This window comes from Callospermophilus lateralis, chromosome 4 (genome assembly GCF_048772815.1).
Source record: "Callospermophilus lateralis isolate mCalLat2 chromosome 4, mCalLat2.hap1, whole genome shotgun sequence".
In the NCBI taxonomy this organism is placed as follows: Eukaryota; Metazoa; Chordata; class Mammalia; order Rodentia; family Sciuridae; genus Callospermophilus; species Callospermophilus lateralis.
The window spans coordinates 71,073,493-71,095,430 of NC_135308.1; the positions used below are offsets into that span (position 1 = coordinate 71,073,493).

General features: G+C 49.9%; 2 protein-coding genes across 4 annotated transcripts; one reads left to right on the top strand and one right to left on the bottom strand.

Moving 5' to 3' along the window:
- The first annotated feature begins 2,334 nt into the window (after positions 1-2,334).
- Gapdh (glyceraldehyde-3-phosphate dehydrogenase) lies at positions 2,335-6,957 on the top strand. The gene is made up of 12 exons (XM_076854042.1): positions 2,335-2,421; positions 2,682-2,722; positions 4,762-4,861; positions 4,941-5,047; positions 5,213-5,303; positions 5,433-5,548; positions 5,640-5,721; positions 5,927-6,078; positions 6,163-6,241; positions 6,339-6,422; positions 6,500-6,597; positions 6,688-6,957. Exons 2-12 carry the CDS (start codon positions 2,700-2,702, stop codon positions 6,755-6,757), a joined length of 1,002 nt encoding a protein of 333 aa, XP_076710157.1. The 5' UTR covers positions 2,335-2,421; positions 2,682-2,699; the 3' UTR covers positions 6,758-6,957.
- A 717-nt stretch (positions 6,958-7,674) lies between these two features.
- Iffo1 (intermediate filament family orphan 1) lies at positions 7,675-21,631 on the bottom strand. 3 transcript variants are annotated; one of them, XM_076854047.1, is made up of 10 exons: positions 20,821-21,631; positions 16,925-16,985; positions 16,702-16,797; positions 15,450-15,590; positions 15,168-15,176; positions 14,278-14,459; positions 14,030-14,150; positions 13,672-13,767; positions 10,025-10,155; positions 7,675-8,898 (listed from the first exon to the last, which is right to left on the bottom strand). In XM_076854047.1, the coding sequence occupies exons 1-10, from the start codon at positions 21,597-21,599 to the stop codon at positions 8,793-8,795; spliced, it is 1,722 nt and encodes a 573-aa protein (XP_076710162.1). In that variant the 5' UTR covers positions 21,600-21,631; the 3' UTR covers positions 7,675-8,792. The 3 variants fall into 3 exon arrangements, with proteins under 3 accessions (XP_076710162.1, XP_076710161.1, XP_076710160.1); XM_076854046.1 differs by lacking the exon at positions 15,168-15,176 and having other exon boundaries at positions 13,672-13,764; positions 14,278-14,435; XM_076854045.1 differs by lacking the exon at positions 15,168-15,176 and having other exon boundaries at positions 14,278-14,435.
- Between the last annotated feature and the right edge of the window lie 307 nt (positions 21,632-21,938).

Here is a 21,938-nt window from a genome sequence, read left to right on the forward strand (position 1 = left end):
GGGGGGTGGGGAACAACACCAGAGTCTCTGATAATGCCTAGAGACTCTGTCACAGCCTGAGGAGAAATGCCAGCATCCAATGAGTAAAGACCAGGGATGTTGGTAAACATCGTACAGCCCAAAAGACAGATTTATTTGACCTAAAATGTTAATAGTGCTCAGGCTGAGAAACCCTGCTCTAGACTAAAGGTTGATTTCCTCCATATTCCCTGCCCTGCCCCATTCCCATTCCCATCCCTGAAGACTAGCTACTGGCCTGGCCTGGTTGATCCTGATCCCCTCCAGCTCTATAGAGACAAGGTGTGCCTACCAGGGGTTCCTTACTGTGTTACCAGGTGTGCAGTAGGTCTAGCCCTTTAGGTGGGGGCCACACTATTCATGGTGTCCTTGAAGCCTGCCTATTCTTCTCTAGCTCCCCAAGTCTTATTTCTGCTGAGTCATCTGGAACCAGAGGCAGAGAGCCTGTTGTCATGACAACAGCATAGTGCACCAGTAGCACTCCATGGGCACTGAGCTCTCTACCTTTTTGGGGGTGGGGTGCAGGGAACAGTAATGAGAAATGACAAACATGAAGCAAAAGGGAAGATGATACTTCACAATCACACTTTGGACAGAAGCATGGAAGGACTCTGAGGCCTTTGGAGGGGAAAGGGTTAACGTTCCTTTGTAGGCCTCTGCTGGAAGGAAGCAGTCTCCTCAGGGGTGCTGTGGGCTGCTTTCCCCACTACTCAGGCACTGCAGCCTCCTCCCACCCCTCCTCGTCCTGTGCCCACTTGGCCTGCTCTTGCTGCTCATGAAAAGCCTGGGCACTGGCCATGCAGGTGGCTGCCAGGCATGGACACAGCCTTGGCTCTGGGGCCTCAAGAAGGGAGGGCCCTCCCAGAAAGGCAAGGAGCTGGGGCAGGAGTCGGGGTGCAGCACTGCATGCTCCCTGCCTTTTAAGCAAAGGTTATCATTGGGCTAGCTAAACTTAGCCACAGGCTTTTAGCTAGAAGGGCAGGGGGCTGGTCTCAGATTTCGCTGGCCTAGCAAAGCCACCCTGGATCCCCCTGCCCTGCACCAGCTGATGAGCCGCGCCCCTCCCACCCCACCCACTTCCAGTCCTCATTCCTTCTATCATCAAACAGTTCACAAACCTGGCCCTGTCCAGGATCTCTACCCTTCTAAGAGAAATGGATTCCTATCATTCCCTCCCGTTTGTGGGAAGGGGCTAGGCACCTGTCCTACCACGTGCCTGAGACCCTTTCTCCCACACACCCCTACCTCTCTGGACTCACCCTGCCCCCAACATCCGCAGGTGGAGGGAGTTCCTGGCTCCCTGGCCAGCCAGCACGTACTAGGTTAGGGGAGGAACTTCCGCCCTCACGTTCTGCCCTTCTGCCCTGGGCTGCTGTGGGTGAAAGGAGCACTGTCTCCTAGTGTGGGTGGCGCAGCCCTCAGGTTCTCAGGAGCAGCTCTGTGGGAGGTCTCTGAGTCTCCTCCAGCCCTGCCCCAGTGATGCCGTCCTCCCTCTGGGGCCCCAACCCAGGCCTGGTGAGAGAAGCTGGTGCAGACAGAGACTGGTTTGTCTGCCCCAATTATCAGGTTTCCAGGCTGCCAGGGCCTCAGGACGTAGTGACCTTCTGTGCAGGAACCTCCCCCTCATCCTCCTCCCTCTCCAGGCCCCTACTGCCTTGTCCCCAGCCCAGGCCCCCAATCCAGAGAGGCCGCGAGCCAAGAGATGGGGAGGGGGAAGTGGAGCCTAGGAAGCCGCCCCCCCCCCCCCGCAGGAGGCGCCCGCGCCCCTCCAGGGCCTTGTTTTCAGCTGTTACTGTATCATTACCGAAGAGCCTAGAGAAGAAGATCCTCAACTTTCCCGCCTCACAGCCTTTGAAAGAATAAGAAAGGGACAGCCGCGAGCACTCCCGAGCTCCGGCTTTAATTCCCCACCCTACCAGTTCCCAAAGTCCTCTCGTTTGGACTGTGCCGCAACTTTAACATCCCTGACTCCTAGATGTCCTCCGCGAGCACTAGAGCTCGCGTCCTCAAGTCCACTGTCTTCTACGTACCCTCAGTCCCATCCTGAGAATCAATCACAGGTCACCTCCCAAACGGGTCAATCTCAGTCCCTCCCCCCTCTCCGTCCGGAGCCCACACGTTTGGTGCGTGCACGTTTCAAGAACGGGGCGGGCTGATTAAAAAAAAAAAAAAAAAGGCGGGGTGGGAAGAGGCCCGGCTACTCTTGGTTTTACGGGCGCACGTAGCTCAGGCCTCAGCGCCCTTGGGCAGCGACTGGGCCAGCCAGGCGGGGGGCGGGGCTCGCGTCACCAGCTCCCACCCCCCACTCCCGTTCCTATAAAGGGGGACTGCAACCTCCGCCGGCGCTCTTTGCTCCTCCCCGTTCGACAGGCAGCCACTTCTTCCCGTCTCGTGCAGTGCCAGGTGAAAACGAAAAGCAGCTGCTAGCGGCTCGGGATGATCAGAACCCCGGAGAGGGAGTGTGTGCGGTCCAGGGTTTTAGCGGCTTTGATGTGGGGCGGAACCGAGCTGGGTCGGGTGGGGCCTCCGCATTGCAGGGGCAGGAGGACGTGAGGAGGCGCGATGTGGACATGGAGGTCCTGGGGGGAGGGGAGGGAGGGTCAGCGGCCCGGAACCCGGCGCCGCGTGGACTGCGCTGATGCTTTCCTTTCTTCCCCTCGCAGTCGCATCTCTGAGACACGATGGTGAAGGTCGGAGTGAACGGGTAAGTTAGAGGTGGGCTAGGGTGGGGCCCCGGGCTGCAGCCGCCCCCACAGAAATTGCATCTGCAAGTCTGGCCAAGGCCAGGGGCTTTGAAATCGCGTGGCGAGGTGGGTGTGTAGCGCCCTCACCCCAAGGAGAGCTCAAGGTCAGCGCGCAGACCGAGTGTAGGCTCGGGCAGGGGCTCCTGTCCCCAGCTCGTAGCTGGGGAACCTTTGCCTTTCACTCCACCACCTCGGGCAAATGGGAGGCTTTCCTATTCTCACTTGGGACCCATCCCCTAATCTCCTGGCTGGGGCTTCTTTTCTTTCCTTTCGCGCCCTGTGGGTCACGTGTCAGGGAAGAGCCCCTCCCCCCACGTCCTTCTCCCTCCCGCCTGCCACCCTGGGATGCTAGCTGCAAGGCTTGCGCATCATCAGTTTTACTTGTGGCCACCGGCCCGCCATGTTGCAACGGGGAAGGAAATGAATGAACCACCGTTAGGAAACCTTCCTTGGCTACTCTGTCCGCCCTTGCCTGTGACTAACCTCTCACTCCTCCCTTAGTAGGGTGGAGTCTCCCTTATCCGGTAAACCAGGTGATGCAAGGCTTTCCCCCTTTTCTTGGCTCTCAAAAAGAACGGAACCTCACAACGCAGCCCTCAAGCATCAAGCCAAATTTCTTCTCAGGCCTGATGATGCTTCTAGACAATTCTCTGATGAATCAAAGAAGTGGGTTCATGGAGACCCTGTTGTCCTCCCTACCCCAGAGGTGTGGTAGCTATGGCTTAGTGCCAGACTGGGGGAGCTGAGTCACCGTGGTTAGAAAAGAAAATTTACACCGCAAAATGGCTCCCATAGCAGCAGCCCCTTCCCTTGCACTGGCTCAGCGCTCTGGCAGCCTAGCTGCTGACCTAACCCTAAAGGCCACCATAAAGGTCACTGGGGGGTATTAGATGTCTGTCTGTGAGTCTTGAGAATCTTGCCCTTCTTCCCATTCCATCTTCCAGAAACTAGATCTCCCACTCCACCCTGATCTGAAGTTAAATATAGCTGCCTGACCTTTCTGTCGGTGGGAGCCTGGGCTTCTGCTCTCCTCCACCCCCTTCCACTACCCACACATCTGTTGTCCCACTGCTGATTTTAGCTAGGAAGGGCAGGTAGTTTAGCAAATTAGAGTGCTGAAGACCAACTGGTTTTCTCCATATCTTTACCTTAACCTCGCCTTTTTGTAGGAGGGACTTGGAGAAGGGGTGGACTTAAACCCTGTCCAGTTAGATTCTATCTGACCTTTACTCCTGCCCTTTGAGCTTGGTGATGCGGAGTATACAAGTCTTTTCTGCACAGAGGGTGTAGCCTGAATCCAGGCCAGGCAGAAATAAGCCTTCCCAGGGAATGGGAAGCAGGAATGATAAATGCCATGTGCCAAGCTTGTGCCCATGCTGTGGGTGGCATTGTCCTACATTAGTACTTCTTGAAGGATTTGAGATGACTGGGGGGTGGGCAAGTCTTCAAGCCTAGTTATCTCCTGGGCAGGAAAGGAGCCTTCACTTTATGACCATGCTGGAAAGCCAGATCATCCTGGCAGACTTGCTCAAAGAAGATAAAATTAGACCTCTTAGTATTTGGGGGGATGGGGGATGGAATTATGTACAGTTGGCTGCTCATGTCTGAGGGTTCCACATCAACCAACTTGATGGAAAAGAATGCAAGGGAAATAATTAGATAAAAGTTCCAAAGAACAAAACTTGAAATTCCTGTCTACTGAGTACTATACTGAATCCACATAAATGAAATTATGTGTAGGTATTGTTTAGGTTTTAAAAGTTCACCTAGGGGTGATTTAAAGTATGTAGGAGGATTGCAGATTATATGCAAATACTGCATCATTCTATGTAAAGGATTTGAGCATCCACAGATCTTGATATGGGGGAGGATCCTTTTCCAGAATCAATTCCCCATACATACCTACAGATAACTATTTTTTCTGGAAGAGGATGAATCAGCATATCTATTCCCTATCCACAATAATTCCCTACTCATACTTTCTTGCTTCTCACCTCAGATTTGGCCGTATTGGGCGCCTGGTCACCAGGGCTGCTTTCAACTCTGGCAAAGTGGATATTGTCGCTATCAATGACCCCTTCATTGACCTCAACTACATGGTGGGTGCTACCCTTGCAGGTGGTGGTAGGAGCAGCGTGCTTAAGGCAACTGTATTAATGCCCTCAACTTGTTCCCCAGGTCTACATGTTCCAGTACGATTCTACCCATGGTAAATTCCATGGCACAGTCAAGGCTGAGAATGGGAAGCTTGTTATCAATGGAAAGTCCATCTCCATCTTCCAGGAGTAAGTGTGGAAGACAAAACAAGAGATTGTATTTTGTTTCCTTGCCTATTTTGCACAGAACAGGATCAGGGGATTTTGCTTTGGGGAGGTAACTAGGATAGAGTACCTACTTCAGGTACATGGTACATCACATGCCTGAACTTCGTCCTATTACCTCTCTCCTAGGCGAGATCCCGCCAACATCAAATGGGGTGATGCTGGTGCTGAATATGTTGTGGAGTCCACTGGTGTCTTCACTACCATGGAGAAAGCCGGGGTAAGTGAATAGAAGGCTAAATAGGAGGAGAGTTAACCCTGAATTTGTAGCTAGAAACATGAGGGAATCTGACTTGCCAGGAAAAAAAAAAGCAGAGTCTACATTTGTAACCAACCCCTTCGATTATAGGCTCATTTGAAGGGTGGTGCCAAAAGGGTCATCATCTCTGCACCTTCTGCTGATGCCCCCATGTTTGTGATGGGCGTGAACCATGAGAAGTATGACAACTCCCTCAAGATTGTCAGGTGAGGACAGCAGAGGGCATTGGGGAAATGGCAGGCAGGGCTGAGAGTAAGGCTGTGTGCGTGCCCTCCCTGACTTTTCCTCTGTTCCCAGCAATGCCTCCTGTACCACCAACTGCTTAGCCCCCCTGGCCAAGGTCATCCATGACAACTTTGGCATTGTGGAAGGACTCATGGTATGTGGATGATGGGAAATGAGACCTGAGCTGATTAATTCTCACCCAGGGCTGGATCCTTCTCCATACTTAGTTCCTGCTCCAAGGACTAGGGGTTTTAAGGGACTGGCTCAGATCTATCCCTCCCAAGGGGGAGGAAGGAGGCTGAGTGAGGGCTGGTGTGATGGGTACTCCGAGGGGCCTCATTAGCACTTCATTTTTCCAGACCACAGTCCATGCCATTACTGCTACTCAGAAGACTGTGGATGGCCCATCTGGGAAACTGTGGCGTGATGGCCGTGGGGCTGCCCAGAATATCATCCCTGCATCCACTGGTGCTGCCAAGGCTGTGGGCAAGGTCATCCCTGAACTGAATGGGTAAGGCTTTGCTGTTCCTGGGGGGGAAAAGAGGGGAGGGGGTCAGGAGCACCTGGAGCTGATAGTGCTGCCCCCTGTCCACAGGAAGCTCACTGGCATGGCTTTCCGTGTGCCCACTCCCAATGTGTCAGTTGTGGATCTGACCTGCCGCCTGGAGAAAGCTGTACGTTTGGGTTGGAAACGTGGTGGACTGAGATTTTGTCTGGTAAAACAGTGTTGATTTTGGAAAATGAACATCCATCTTATTTTTACTTCATTAGGCCAAATACGATGACATCAAGAAGGTGGTGAAGCAGGCATCAGAGGGCCCCCTCAAGGGCATCTTGGGCTACACGGAGGACCAGGTACTGGTCTGATAGGACAGGGAATTGCCCTATTAAACAGAGGTGGATTCCCATACTTAGCTCTCTTCCTTCCCCAGGTTGTCTCCTGCGACTTTAATAGTGATACCCACTCTTCCACTTTTGATGCTGGGGCCGGCATTGCCCTCAATGACCACTTTGTTAAGCTCATTTCCTGGTATGTAACCTGGGTGAAGGGAACAGACTTTGAAATTGACCTGGTGGCTAGCTCAGAAAAATGGCTTTTAACAACTTATTCACTTTCTAGGTATGATAATGAATTTGGCTACAGCAACAGGGTGGTGGACCTTATGGTCCACATGGCCTCCAAGGAGTAAGAGCCCCTGGACCACCTGCCCCAGCAAGAACACAGGAAGCGAGAGGCCCTCAGCTGCTGGGGAGTCCCTGCCCCTAACTCAGTCCCTCAACTCACTGAGAATCTCCCCCCTTCCCAATTTCCATCCTAGATCCCCTGAAGAAGGGGAGGGGCTTAGGGAGCCTTATTGTCACATACCATCAATAAAGTTCACTGCACCCAGCTACCTGTCTGTTCTGTGGTCAAGGGAATGAGAAGATGGGAATGTGTGTGTGGAGTGGGACCTGACCTTTACCCTTTGGCGGGCAGGGCGGGAGTGCCTGAGATTGAACTCAAGCATTCAACCACTGAGCCATATTCCCAGCCCTGTTTTGTATTTTATTTAGAAATTGAGTTGCTTAGCAGCCTCACTCTTCCTGAGGCTGGCTTTGAACTCCCAATCCTCCTATCTTATCCCTCAGGGTCATTGCAATTACAGGTGCTACAGCAGCATCCAGCTATCCTTATTACATATATATGCCTTCCTCATTTACATTTTCCCTTTGGGTGCTACTTGTGAAGCAAACTGAATATTGAAAGGCCCTTCACCTAGCTACCTCTGTTAGAAAGTTATTTTTACTTTTCTTTTTTTGGTGGTGCTGGGGATTGAACTTGGCCTTACCCATGCTAGGCACCCCCAGCCTTCAGTTATTCTTTCAGGTACCCTTAGGAAAGGTAATATTGATGTCAGGACTTTGGAGTTGTGTATATGAGCCTGACTGGTTGACAAGCTTGTGAAGTATGTAGTAGGCTGCATGGAGACTCCCACATGGAATTCTAGTTTTTCCACTCATACCTTCATGTGTGAATAACTGCAAGATGAGGCTATGATTGCATCCCTCAGCTTAGGTCTTTAAATTAGATAAAACTAAACATGATTAAAATGTCAGTAAAACAAGGTTTTACCTCCTCTAGCTTTTAGTGGGTAGTAACACAGGCTGGGAGCTGGTGAACTAGCTCTGCCACTTGGAGGCTCTATTTGGGCAAGTTACTTGTAATTTCCTGTACATCATTTTGTGAAATGGAGATGAAAAAACAATACAGAATTCAGATTCTATAGTTAAAGGGCTTGAATCAGTGACACAAAAGTGTTCAATAAATATTCTCCACTTTGATTATTATTAAGACTCCATTCAAATGCCAGCACAGCCTCTGAGGTATTCAGAATTGAATCTCTCCACTTCTCAAGCTTTTCCAAGTCAGACATATCAGATGTTGGTTTTGGTGAATGAGACAAGGACGAGGCACATCTTCAGCCAACACTTGAAACAGACCCTGAACGCAGACACATAGACAGAGCTGCTTCACTTTTTTTTTTTTTTTTTTCCTGTCACTCAGCAGAGACCAGGAGATAAGAGCTATCTTCCTTCAGGGTAATTCACCCAGTCCAGGGCATAAAGGCCCCTTTAATGCACCGTGCCTCCCTCTGTGAGGGAAGGTTACAGTCACATACACTACAGTTGGCAGGTGGACAGCCATGAGAACATGGACAGCAGGACAGAGTACCTATCCAGTACCACCTCTATCCATATCAGGAAGGGAAGTCCTGTCCAACTGCATGTGTTGCACAATCCTTTAGGGAACTTCTAGCTGAATCCACTTCATACCAGTGCCTGGGACAGTTAGCACCAGTACAAAATCAAAGACAGCGGGCTCTAGATCCCAGAGTTGGAGGTCCCACATTCACATTCCTTACACAATAGAAAAGGTGAAAGGCCATGAGCACTCTTGGCCTTTTAAAGATGGGGAAGTAGCAGACACCACGCATGAAGGCAGGAGAGCCCCATTTGCAGTGGGAGCTGCCCAGGAAGGGCAGGGCCAAGCCTAGCCCCTGACATTCCAGAACTCTAGGGAGGCCAAGAACCAAGGGAGGAAGCCCGAGAGAGGAGCAACACAGGCCCCAGGGCCAGGTTTGGTGTGGTAGTACAAATGGTTTTCCCCTCCATGAACCCCCAGCTTTAGGCCTCGTTGAGCTTCTGGCAGGATGGGGCACAAGGGAGCCAAGATGGAGGTGGTCCCTATCTCATGGAGCTATCAGATGAGACATCACGATCGGAGTCCTCAGTCTCGCTTGGCGGTGGCGGCGGGTCGCTAAGCGGGACCGCAGTGAAAGCAGGAGACTTTCTAGAAGAAAACACCAGTTGTTATCTTGGGGCAAACAGAAGGCCTGATGGGGCTGGCATGCCTCTTCCCAGGGACTTATCCTTTGGCAGGTAGGAGAAACACTCTGGTGAGGGCAGGGGACCATTGGGTTAAGGATGGATTCAGGGCAAGGGATGTGGGGAGGAGAGAAAGAGTCCTCTCCCACACTGCCCTGATAGGGGAAATGGTCCCTGCTTTTTATCTTACGGGCTCTAAGAGTTTCAGCAGTCAGAAATGTCTGAAGTCACAGCATAAGAGATGTCACCTGAGATATATATGTATGCATATAATTCAAACCTTAAAAAAAATAAAAGATGCCAACTGAGTATACTAACTTTAGGTACCCCGCTTTATGTATATATGTAATTTGTTTTGTTTTTGTTGTGCTGAGAATTCAACCCAAAGTCTCATGCATGCTAGGCAAGTGTTCTACTAAGCCACATCCTTAGCCCTGTAATTTGTTTGAAATTTTTGTTTTTGTTTTTCTGAGACAGTGTCTTACTATGTTGCCCAAACTGTCCTCAAACTCCTAGGTTCAAACAATCTTCTACCTCAGTCTCTGGAGTCACTGGGACTACAGATAAACACCAGTGCACCCAGCTTATTTGTAGAATTTTTATGGTTTGTTAAAATTTACTCTTTTGTAAGGCATAACTTATACAGACAGGGTCAATCAAATGCACAAATCGTGGCTTTGACCTTAGATAAAAATCTGCCACCCCACATCCCCCTGTGTTCCTTGTTAGTTTTTAAGCTGTGTCTAACCAATGAAACCCCTAGAGGTGATGGTACTGAAGGAAGAAAAAGCTGTCCGTCTGGGCCAGACATACCAGGAGATTCGCAAAAGACAGCCCCACATCAAAAGTAACCAGATACTGGGCTGCAGTTGTAGATCAGTGGTAGAGCACTTGCCTAGCATATGTGAGACACTGGGTTTGACACATAAAAATGAATAAATAAAGATATTTTTTTAAAAAGTAGGTACTACCCAAGGGTATTTAGGGCCTGCTGGTCAGAAGGCTCTGCTCCCCCACTCCTTTCCTGCATCACCCTGGAAGGCAGGTACTCAGAAGAGCAGGCAGGCCCTACATTCCAAGCAGGCCCTTACCGGTCTCCAGACTGGGTGATGAGCCGGCGGCAGGTCTCCATCTGTACATCCAGGCCCCGCTTCATGCTGCACATCTCCATGTACTCATGCAGGTGCCGGTTCATGTCGTTCTTCGCTGTGGCCAACTCCAGCTGTGATGGGGCAGGACAAGGCCACCAGAGTTAGCAGGCCCAGGGCAATAGTACCTCTGCTCCCTTGATCAGGAGGCTAACATGCCAAGAGCACCAGCTGGACCAGGGATCCAGGAAGCCATGGTTGAAGGCTCAGATTTAAAAAGAAATCAGATGGGGCTGTAGCTGTAGCACAGTGGCAGAGCGCTTGCCTGGCATACATGAGGCACTGGGTTCAATCCTCAGCACCACATAAAAACAAATAAAATAAAGGCATTCTTCCATCTACAACTACAAAAAAAAAAATTTTTTTAAAGACAGAGAATGATTCAATCACTTTAAAAAAATTAAAAATCAGATGGAGACAGAAAGCACCAAACTATACAATAGTTTCCTCAGAACTTTTTTCTTTTTTTTTTTCCCATGGTGCAGGAGATGGAACCCAGGGCCTCACACACAAATGCTAGGCAAGTGCTCTATCACCAAACAGTATTCCACCCACCCCCACCAAACAATCCTTTTCTCAGGAATCTCTGCTTACAGAAAAACACAAGGGTATCTGTTGTAGGCCTACATTCTTCTTTTTTTTTTATTTTTTAGTTGTTGATGAACTTTATTTTATTCATTTATTTATATGCAGTGCTGAGAATCAAACCCAGTGCTCACATATGTGAAGCAAGCGCTCTACCACTGAGCCACAACCTCAGCCAGGCCTCCATGCTTTTAAAAGATAGACATGAGCAAAGAGAAAAGGAATGTCAACATGGGCAGGAATGGAGATCAACATTCTAAACTGCTTGGGGCAGCCACCTGTGAATGCCCTTGTTCCTTCCCTGGGGTTCCCACAGGGCTCAGCTCATCCCACATTTCCTGTGTGATGCTGGCTCTAGCCAACCTCCCTTACTAACTTGTAGCTCCTTTGAGGGCTTTCAAGGGTCTTACTCATGTCTGTGTGTCCAGCACTCCCTCAATGAGAATTAATCAACTCAGTGAAGTTTCTGTAAGATTCACAACAAATAGGAGGAAAACCTGACTGTGCTATTTATTCAAAGAGGCTCAATTCTCTTAACATTTTCTCCTCCTCCTTTATTTCTCGCTTATAAGTCATTTCCAGACACTGAAAAGAAAGACTGCCACACTGAATGTCCTACCAATTATAAGATATAACCTGACTTCAGAATCATTCTATGTGGGAAAATGAGAGGCTTGGAATCAAGGGAAGATGGTCTTCTTCCCAGAACTCAAATCTGCAGACAGAATCTGACTGTGAGGCAGAGTGAGAGGTGGCGCCAAGCAGAGAAGGATCTAGGCCAGAGACAATCTGGCTGCCTTTGTTTGGGGTACAAAGGCCAGGGGGCCAGAAGGGGACACGAATCAAACTTCTTGGAGGTGATTGGCTTGACTGTTGGAGAGCAAAGAGAAAGAGAAGGAAAGGGCCCGTGAAGAATGTGATTTGCACAGAGCAGAAGCCACCCCTACTAATCTGAGTTGGATGAAAAGAGGATGAGAACTGGAAGAAAGGAGGAAATGGGTCATAGGGCCAGACAAAAGGGACAGCAGAGAGTGCCATCTGGGGTGAGATGGTGGCTGGTGGGTTGGAAGCCCTAGTGAGGATGGCATAAAAGGCACAGTACCAAGAGGAGCAAGATGTACTAACTGTTCCACCTAGGAGAAAAACATGATGCTGAAACTCTCTTTCAGATCAGCTGCCACCTCTACCCAGCTCTTCCTCCTCAGGAAGCCGAGGCAGAGGCTAAAATCCATCACAGGAAAGGGAGGGAAGAGGGCTGAGTATGTGGCTCAAGCAGTAGCGCGTATGCCTGGCATGCGTGCGGCCCGGGTTCGATCCTCAGCACTACATACAAACAAAGATGTTGTGTCCGCCGAAAACTAAAAAATAAATATTAAAAAATTAAAAAAAAAAGAAAGGGAGGGAAGAAGGAAGGGAAGGGAACAAGGAAGTAGGAGGTGAAACAAAAATATTCTACCAAAATACAAGGCTAGTACTGCTAGAAGTAGTCTCTACATTTTTGTATGTCCCTCTAAGGTCCATTGACAACTAAAAATAAATAAATTAAATAAATAAATAAATAAATAAATATCAATCTCCAGAATAGGTGTGTGTGACCAGAGGCAGGGTGGTAGGGGTGGTAAGGATGAGACAGGTGAAGAAAGCCAGAGGATACAGAAGAAAAAACTCCCTCCCACCTACCATCCTGGGCCCTGGCTTTACCATCAAATAATGAAACTGGCCCTGATATCAAAGGCTGCAAAGATAAAGGCACTTCAGAAGCTCTAGGTGGATCACCAGGGGCAACGTTGCAACCAAAGCCACCAAGTCAGCTTCCCCAGACTTGCCCCTCCTGTCCTTCTGCTGTAAGATGACTCAGGAACAGCTTAAAAGGCATGCTTCTCTTGAGGATATTCTTCTCTTTCTTACTAGGCCATATTTTCAACTAGACACTTCTGGTTAAGGGTCCAGCCAAACAGATGGCAGCTGCAGATCACTGCAATAAGACCCCTGCCTGGTTGGATATGCTGAAGCCTATTATCCAAAAGAGGTAGGGAGAGAAGGAAGAAATAACAAGGCATACTCAGAAGAGTGGAGATCAGTTCTCCCCACCATGTCCTTAGCTAGTGGCAAAACTCTGGCTGTGACTTTCAAGCAGCATTTTTCTGCCTGGGCCAAAAACAAAAGCTGAAATTTTTTTTTTTTTTTTTTTTTTTTTTTTTTTTTTTTACTTCAAGAATCAGGACTGTTTGATGTGTAGTGAGAGAATGAGGATGTAGGAAAAGAATTTCTCAACTTCCTTCTCAAAATGCAGGCAGAGTGAGCACAACAGGAATGACATGCCACAAGGACTTGAAGAGAGGTTGAGCTGGAAGTCTACCTGTCTTGCCCCACTGCAGTATCCAGGCAAGGGCCATTACACACTTGGACAGGACACTAGTGGGAGTCTCATCCAATCATTCTCCTCTACAGAATGGCAACCTCCATCCTGTGGCACCACAATCCATCTTGAAACTTGGAATCTTACTTAAAGCACCAGCTTCAACAACCATCTCTATAGGGGTCCCCAGGGCTATGGAATGATGGAGGAGGAGGCAGAAGGGCCATCTCTGAGTGCTGTGGCATTGACAGTGTTGATGATAACCAAATCAAACAAAGGCCATTGTGGTGTCCTCACAACAGCAGATGCTGCTCCGAGTTCCATGTGTGGATTAACTGCTTCATTTATTCTTCCAAACCACCCTGTGGGGGTGGGATTATTTGGATCCCCATTTGATAAGGAAAACAAGCTCAAAGAGAACAAGTATCTTGTTCAAAGTTGAGTGGTAAAAAGTGATAGGGCCAAGGTTTGAACCCACATGTCCGCCTCCAGAGCATGAGATCTCAAGGACCCACCAGAGGTACCACAGCCAAGATATAACAGAAAGTGAAGTCTCTGGACTCTAAGGCCCACATTGAGGGACCCCCCCCACACACACACCTGCAGCCCTGCAAATCCCTGGAGCACAGGCCCTGCATGTCCTTACCTCTATCTGATCAATGGTTTCCTGATATTCTTTTTCCCGGGTTTTAAACAAGGACTCAGTATCTTTAATCACCTTCTCCAGGCTGTCTTCCTGCTGCTGGAGGAAAAGGGGAAGCAAGGGGAGGCCAACCAGGTAAGGACGGGATGAAGAGCATTCCATAGGGTCAAGGCAGGGAGAGAGAGAAAGTCAGGTTAGAGGAAACTGGAAAGAGGAAAGAAAAGGATAAAGGAAGAGGGGAGACACAGGGAAAGGATGAAGGCCACAAAGGGAGTAGAGCGAGGAATGAGGAAAGGAAGAGGCAGGGCATCAGACTGGAAAGGCACAGCTGAGGGGCCCTGAGGCCGGGAGGGGTGGTTACCTCTCCCTGGGCCTCTGCGGCTGCCATGGCATAGCCTGAGAAATCCTCCCACAGCAGCAGGGTCTCCTCAGTCTCCTCCCAAGTCAGGCTGTCACAGTCGTCCTCAAAATCATACTCCCTCCTAGAGACAGGGAACCCGTGTGTCAAGGGCAGTGGGGCCTTGTCCAGAAAAGGAGACTATAGGGAGCTCCGGCCTCGGGATGGTTCTGGTGTGGGGGCAAGGATAAGGACAGGCCTGCAGGACTCACAGCTGGTTGAGCATGCGCTGCATCTCCTCGTTGATGCTGAGGGCTGTGCTTTCCTCCTCATCCCCATCGGGCTGGCGGGGCCCATCACTCTCCAACAGGGAGGTGTCCTCCTCGACAGCAGCCTTGCGCTCCCGCTTCCGCCCCCCCATGGATGGGACCTTAATGGGAGACAAGTGCAGAGACTACAGAGACGAGGCCGGGTGCATGAGGAGAAAGGGCAGGAGGGGGAGGCCAGGCAGCAGGCAAGGGGTGGGACAGGAGGAGCAACATGAACCAGCAGGAAAGGAAGGGTGGGGCAGACAGAGAGAAAAGACACAGTTACAATGACAGGAACAGAAACAGAGAGTCGCCAAGAGACAGGCAGACACACACAGATGGGGCAAGCCTAAAGACTGAGAAGGAAAAAGAAGAAATAGAGAAAATAGAGCAGTAAGATAAGGACAGAAATGGCTGCTTGTGAACACGTTGAGATGTGTCTAATGGCTAAAGAGGAACTATTTTTTTTTTCTAAAAACTAAAAACTTCCTGATGAGATGACTCAAATAAAAAAAAAAAGTTTTGGTCTGGGGGCGGGGTATATGGGTGTAATCCCCAGTACTACAAAATAAACAAATAAAAATAAAGATTTAAGCTGCAAGGAGGTTGAGGATTTAGTATTTACAAAGGAGAACTTGACTCGCATCCAGATCTAGAAGGCCAGTGGGAAAAAGGAGAGAAAGAAATGAAGTAAAGAGAAAAAGAGATTGAAAACGAGAAGAGCAAGGAAAACAGAAAGGGAAGAAGAAATCTGTGCTGAAGAGCCTATTAGGTCAAAATCAATGGCCAAAGGACCTGTGTGGTTCAGAGACTAGGACTGGGACATTAATAAACTTGCATGAAAGCAAACTAACCAGCTTCTTCTATGGAGAAAGCAAGAAAGAAGATGAAAGGAAAAGAGAGGAGAGAAGCAGACAGAGGAGAGAGAGAGGGAGGGGGGAGATGGCGTTAGAGACAGCTTCCAAAACCTCTCCTGAGGCTGTCCCTTGCCCCCCAGCTTAGTCCCACTGAGGGCCCTGGTACTAGGATAAGGCTTCCCAGGAAGGGGGCAGAGCCTGAGCTACAGGCCAGCCACAATGGAAGCTCCTTCATCTGCCCGCCCCATCCTACTGGCTGATGATAGCCTGGCCCCTCACCTGGAACATCTGAATCATGTCCTCACAGTTGCGCTGCTGAGCCACATCACACAGTTTGGCGGTGATGTCAATGCGGCGGCAGATGTCCATATCTACCTTCATGGCCTTTTCCTGGATTTTGGTGTCCAGCTCTGACAGGTTCTGTCCAGAGAACATTAGGAACAGTGAGGAGGTAGCAAGTACCCCTAGTGGCTTGGCAAAAGCCTCACCCTTCTCATCACACCATTGTCCATGAAGTTCTTAACCCCTGGGCAGAACACCCTTTTCCAGGGGGCCTCTCCTCATAGCATACACTGGGACCACCATGTGACTGGCTCTCTGGTCAAATGAGCTCTCTGAAGGGCATGGCCCAGAGTCTGGTACAGACAGGGATTCCCTGGAACCAATCATAGTCCTTACCCTCCTGGAATTTACATTACCAGAGAAAGGGAAAGGAAACCACTGGGAATTGTAAGTGAAGAAGGTGCCAAGTATGGTGGCACACACAACTGCAATCCCAGGAGGCCTAGGCAAGAGAACCACAAGTTTGACCGGCTGAGGATATAGCTCAGTGGTAGAGCACTTGACAAGCATATACAAGGCCGTGGGTTCAAATAAGTTTGAGGCCAGCCTGGGCAACTTAGCAAGACCCATCTCAAAATAAAAACAAAAAGGGCTAAGATGTAACTCAGTGGTAGAACACTTTGAATAACATGTATAAGATCCTGGGTTCAATCATTAATACTGAAAAAATAAATAAAGAAATAAAGGGTGGAGTGGAGAAAGTACTGTAATAACAGCTATGCTCATTTAGCATTTAAGCATGTGCCAGATACTGTCCCAAATACATTGAAATCTTCATGATAATCCTGCAAAGCACACATCTTTATTTTCTCCACTCCACGGATGAAGCTATGGAGGCTGAGGAGGACTTGGAGGTAAAGGAACTGACTCACAGCCATACCACTGGCAAGCTGTAGAGCCAGCATCAGAACCCAGACAAGCTGGCTCCAGAGGCTGTGCTCACACTTACTACCAACAAACTCCAGAAATGACCAGGCCATCCTGCCTCTCTGACAGGATGTAAGGCTTTTGTTCCTTCTTTGTATCTTTGTATCTAATTAGAGGGTATCAAGGCCCGGGAAAGCCAGAGGGACAGCAAGGTGAGGGGAGGAATGGCAGACGGGGCAGCAACAGGCCAGTAAGGTCACCCTTCCTGGTTCCAGCTGCCTGAGTATCCCAGCAGGGCCCAAATGTGACAGGCTAAACTCACATTACTCATGAGCCCCTTGAAAACGACCAACTCAGCTTTCAACTGTTCCACCTTCATGGCTAGCTCCTCTTGGCAGGCATCAGCCTCTTGGGCTTCCTATGGTAGAGAGGAAACACTGAACATTAGTGTACTGCCAATAAGAGAAAAGGGTAAAGACAACAAGAAGGGACAAGGAAATGGCACCAGGTGAGGGAAGCAGTAGCAGTTGGGTAGCCACCCTCACCTCCTGGAGCTCAGAAACTCGCTCCTGCAGCTGTATCCGCACTGTGTATTCCTCTTCCCACCTGACAGATATTGGGAAGAGACAGAAAACATAGGTTCAGAGTCCCTCCTGCCCCTACAGTTCCCTCTCCCAACCTCTCTGGCTCAGACCCCAGGTCTGGACCCCTACATGGGGATTTACAGGAATGTGTAGCCAGTCAGTTGGTGGTCAGCTGCAGCTGTCAGGCAGCTCCACATTTCCTGGCAAGGACCAAGCTCACCAGCTGCCTTCCCAGAACCTCCAGGCCGCACACCAGAAACTATGGTTAAGAGTATCTGCCCCTGCTCTGATTCCTTGCAGGGCGATCCCCAGGGGGCCCCAGCTCCCCAGCTGTCTGGCCAGCCTCATCACCCACCTCCTGCCCACACCAGACCACCAGGCCCACCCAGCCCTGTCTCCCACCTTCAGTGGCACAGATCCGGTCTCCTGCCTCCTGCCCGCACCAGAACAGAGCTCGTCTAGCCCGCTGCCCTGCCTCTTGTGGGACCATTTAACCCTGTGAAAGCATCTGCGGGACACAGGCTATATCAACAGAGCTGCTCAGGAGCCTGGTGGGAGACACTCAAGTTCTTCCCCCACCTAAAACCCCTGGAAGGAAGCCACAGAGAGATGATAGGGCTGGCCCTGAAGCTCAAAGTCCCCAAGTAGCACACAAGCAGTGGACGTGAGAAGTCAATGATTACCATACACCCAAACTTATACCTCGGCAGTGGGGGGATGAAAGCCAGAAGTAGCACCTCCCATTACCCAGAAGTCAGAGGAAGACCATAAGGAGGGTGGAAGACACTCCTGGCCACAGGGCAGGGCATGAAGGCACTTCCCAGGACTACATGTCTTATTCCATCACAGAGACAGAAGTGGAATGGAAGCCAGTACTAGGATTTGGCCCTGTCAGTTCAAAATCCCACAGAATTGGTTGGAATAGCAACATATCTCAAATCCTGTTCATATAAACTCATTACTTCTTGACACAATCTGAAAAGCCTTCTCTTAGTCTGAGAAAGGTGGCAAACTGCACTGAGAAAAACGCGTGAGGCACTGGGTTCAATTCTCAGGACCACATATAAATAAATAAACTAAAGGTCCATCATCAACTAAAAATATATTTTTTAAAAAAAGAAAAGAAGAAGGCGAGGAAGCAGCCAAGAGGACAACAAGGACACTGAAATCCCAGAGAACTATTTCTGTAGTCAGGAGTGAGCCCTTCCTATCCCTTCCCTCCATCGTTTCTGCTTTCTTGCCCTCCCGTGTCTCCTTGCTTGCCTGTGTTCCACATCATAGCCGCACTGCAGTATGCCTAATAATAACTCCTGCATCACCTCGGCTGCCCCTCCCAGTTGGGTTGGCAGAATAGGCAGTCAGCCTGGCCACCACCCTGCTGGTTCACCATGCAGCCCAGCTCCTGGCTTTCCTCGCTAGCCCCTCACACGTCCTTCTCCTTTTGCTCTGGCATTGAAGAGCCCTGATAACATCAGGCTATTTATTTTCTTATATAAGACCCTTATCTTTTCTGGATTCTTCATTTGCAACATGAAGGCATGGGAGATAGCACCCTTATGTACCTGGCATCCATGAATCCCTAGAGAAAGCTAGAAAGATTTACAGGGACCAGCAACTCTGGACAGAATGTATCAAGGAGGACAAGATGTACTGTTTGTCAGTGAATTCAAAAAACTCAGGTGGAAACAAGTAAAGAAGTTAATTAAAGATGAAGATTAGGGGCTGGGGCTGCAGCTCAGTGGTGGAGCGTTTGCCTAGCATGTTCGAGGCACTAAGTTCGATCCTTAGCACCACATAAAAATAAATAAATTAACAAACAAAAAAAGATGAAGATTAATGAAGTCTCAAAGGGTAAGAAGTCTGAAAAATGAATCATCTGGAAGCTTGCTAGGATTCTATTTGCTTTTGAGCCAGACTTTTTGACTTCCATTCAAATATATTTTATAAGCTTCTCTTACTGTGGGTAGGATCGGAGCAATTTTTGTGTATTCTGCATTTATCACATATTTCTCCTACAAATAGATTGAAGCCTTAATCTGAAGCAGGGGGCATTCCTGTATTGGAAAAACTGAGGCCAGGAGAAAGGTCAAATAAGGCAGGGGAACTGAAAACAGAGCCCAGGAGGCCTTGGCTTCATCCCAGTTTAATACTAAAGCTATCTCCATGCCTTCTGCACTAAAGACAGGAGGTACAGTGTTGCTATAAAGAGACCAGAATGAGGGCAGGGGATCTGGGGTGGAAGAATGAGTACTGCCCGTGTCACGTACCATACAATTCTAGCTTTGAGGCCCTCTGCACAGCAACACGCTGCAAAATGATGAGCTAATCAGTCCCCAAGGAATAACTCTTTGCTGCCCTGGACAGCTGGACCAAGGACAAATACTTTTTCAGTTATATATATATAAAATACGCCCCTGAGAAGAGCAGTTGTTCTGTGGTTATGGATGTAGTCCAGAACTGTCCATGTTCCACTGATGGGTGACTGTGTTAATTAACTCCTGCAAGGGCAGGGGCAGGCTGGTTCTGGGTGGCACCTGGATGATGGTTTTTGGACAACTGAAACCCCCAAGGACAATAATAACATGGACAACAACTAATGAAGCCAACATGAAGAGGACAACCTCAGAAAGTCTGCTGATCTGTGATATGGAAGACTCCAGCAGGTTCCCAGTCCCTGAAAGTCAGCCCCAGACCCAATGGTAATTTCCCAGAACATTCAGCCTCTCCTTACCCAGACCTAAACCATATGTCAATTCCTACTACACTGGGCAACAAAGGTAGTCCCCCAACCTGCCCACAAGGAGCCCCAATAGCTCAGAAGGGAGTGGAGTCCCCAACCAAGGCCTCTTTCTGACCCTAGTATCTTTCTTCCTCAACCAAAGTACTGGCTCAGCCTATGCTCCTGTTGCATCAGCCTGGTTACCAACCATCTAAGGAATCCAACTAGTATACAGCCAACACTGTGGCATCACTTCCCTTCCCCTCATCCCTGTGCTACCCTACTGGGGCAGGGTTCCTCTCAGAAAGCCAAATCTTCATCCTCAGAACACACTAGGCGTGCCCTGAGTTGTCTTACAGCTGTAGGGTGTGTCCATATTCTAACTTTTCCTTACTCAGTCCCTTTGCTTACTCTGCTCATACTTCCTTCACCAGAGTTCACCACCAGCCCTATGGCAACTACCAATCCCTTGCCCTTACCTTATGGAATTCCCTTTACTCTTACTTTTCCCATTTTTTTTTAACCTGCTCCAAGCAATGCCTTGGGGTCTTTGGAACCTTTTGTATGGAACCTAGTTTCCATGAACATTCCTTGGGGAAACCCTAGATAGTAACAGGATCACAATGAAGGGTGCAGACCTTCCCTCAGTAAGCCTCTGCCCCTTCCAATTTCACTTAAATTAACCTACCAATTTAAAGCTATATTCTTTGCTTCCTACTTTTGACCAGTGGGTAGAATTTATCTTCCAACTCAAGGACTGAAGATTGTAAGGCAATCAGACCCCACATGCAATACCCTCTCAAATGGTGTCCGTGTAGTATCTCAAAAACCTTTATAATTAACACAGTCATCTGAACCAACTGTGGCCTGCATGATACAGGGAGATATGCCAGGAGAAAAATATGAATTTTCCAGTGTTCTGTTCCTAGTATGCTTCTTGTCACGAGTCTGACTTCTGCATTCTCTGTGGATTCTAGGCTCACTGAATCCAATTCCTTCCAAAGCTCCTCATTACAAGGCAATAAACTACTGTTATGCTATTCATAGTGATTCTTGGGCTTCCATTGCCCTGGTCTGGGAACCCGCAATTCACACACCCCTTGTCACTGAGCCCTATCCCCACTTTCCGGGTCCCTACCTTCTCTTGTACTCATCCCGCTCCCGCTTCACTTTGGCCAACACGTTGTAGAGTGCGCGGATCTCCGGGGTGATGGTGTCGATCTGAACGCCCACCCCATCAGGGTGCACCCACGACAGGCCAGGCCCTTGCACCAGCGTGGGCTCCAGTCCTGGCCCCAGCCGGCGGGCATGCGAGAAGGACCAGATTGTGCCGGGCATGAAGCGGGCCGACGAGGAGAAGGCAGTGGAGGTGGAGGTGGAGGGCGACGAGTGGCAGGCCGAGGAGGGCGCGAGGGGACCGGCTGGTGAGCGCGCGGGCGAGCCCAGCACTCGCGCCGACGGGGGGCAGACCGCGGCCGGCCGGGCGCCCAGGGGCAGACCCAAGGGCCGGATGGGACTGATGAAGCCAGTTTGCACTGCCTGGTCGCGGCGAGCCAGGCCCCGACGGCCCTGCTTACCCTCCTCCAACGCCTGCTGCAGCTGCTTCTCCAGCAGCCGGTTCCGGCGCTCCAGCTCGTGCACTTTGGCCAGGAAACATCGGAACCGGAGGTTCAGGGTCTTGAGCACGTTGATGTTGGAGCCCAGGTCGTTGCGGAGTGCCATGGCAGCAGGGGGTGACGGGCCCGGGCCAGGGCCCGGCGGCGAGTAGGCTGAGGGGCCAGCGGGGGCAAGTGGCGCTGTGGGCAAGTCCCCTCCTCCGGTGAAATGGTCACTTCCAAGGGGATCCCCCAGGGGCCCAGCCAGGCCCTGCTGCTCCTGCTGTAGGAGGAAGAGGTTGGGGCCGAATAACGGATTCATGGCTGCGCCTTCTGCTGGGAGATAGAAACCTGTGCAGGGGCTGGGGTGGAAAGCGAGCGAGAAGAGCCAATGAAGCGCCTGCGGAACACAGGCGACCAATCAGACAGCACGGCAAGGGAGCAGAGGTCGAGGGGGCGGGCACAAAAGAAGCCAATGAATGCCTCACACTGGACCACGAGCCCGAGGACCTTTCTGGGTCTGAAGCTTGTGGACCAGCTCTTCCCTCACTGAAATTCAGGCAGGAGGTGCTTAGAGCTCAGGATAGTCAATATTTCCTGAGTTCTGGTGACAGGAAGTACTTCTTTCCTACAACCCTGTTGCTCTCCTCTCCTCAAATAC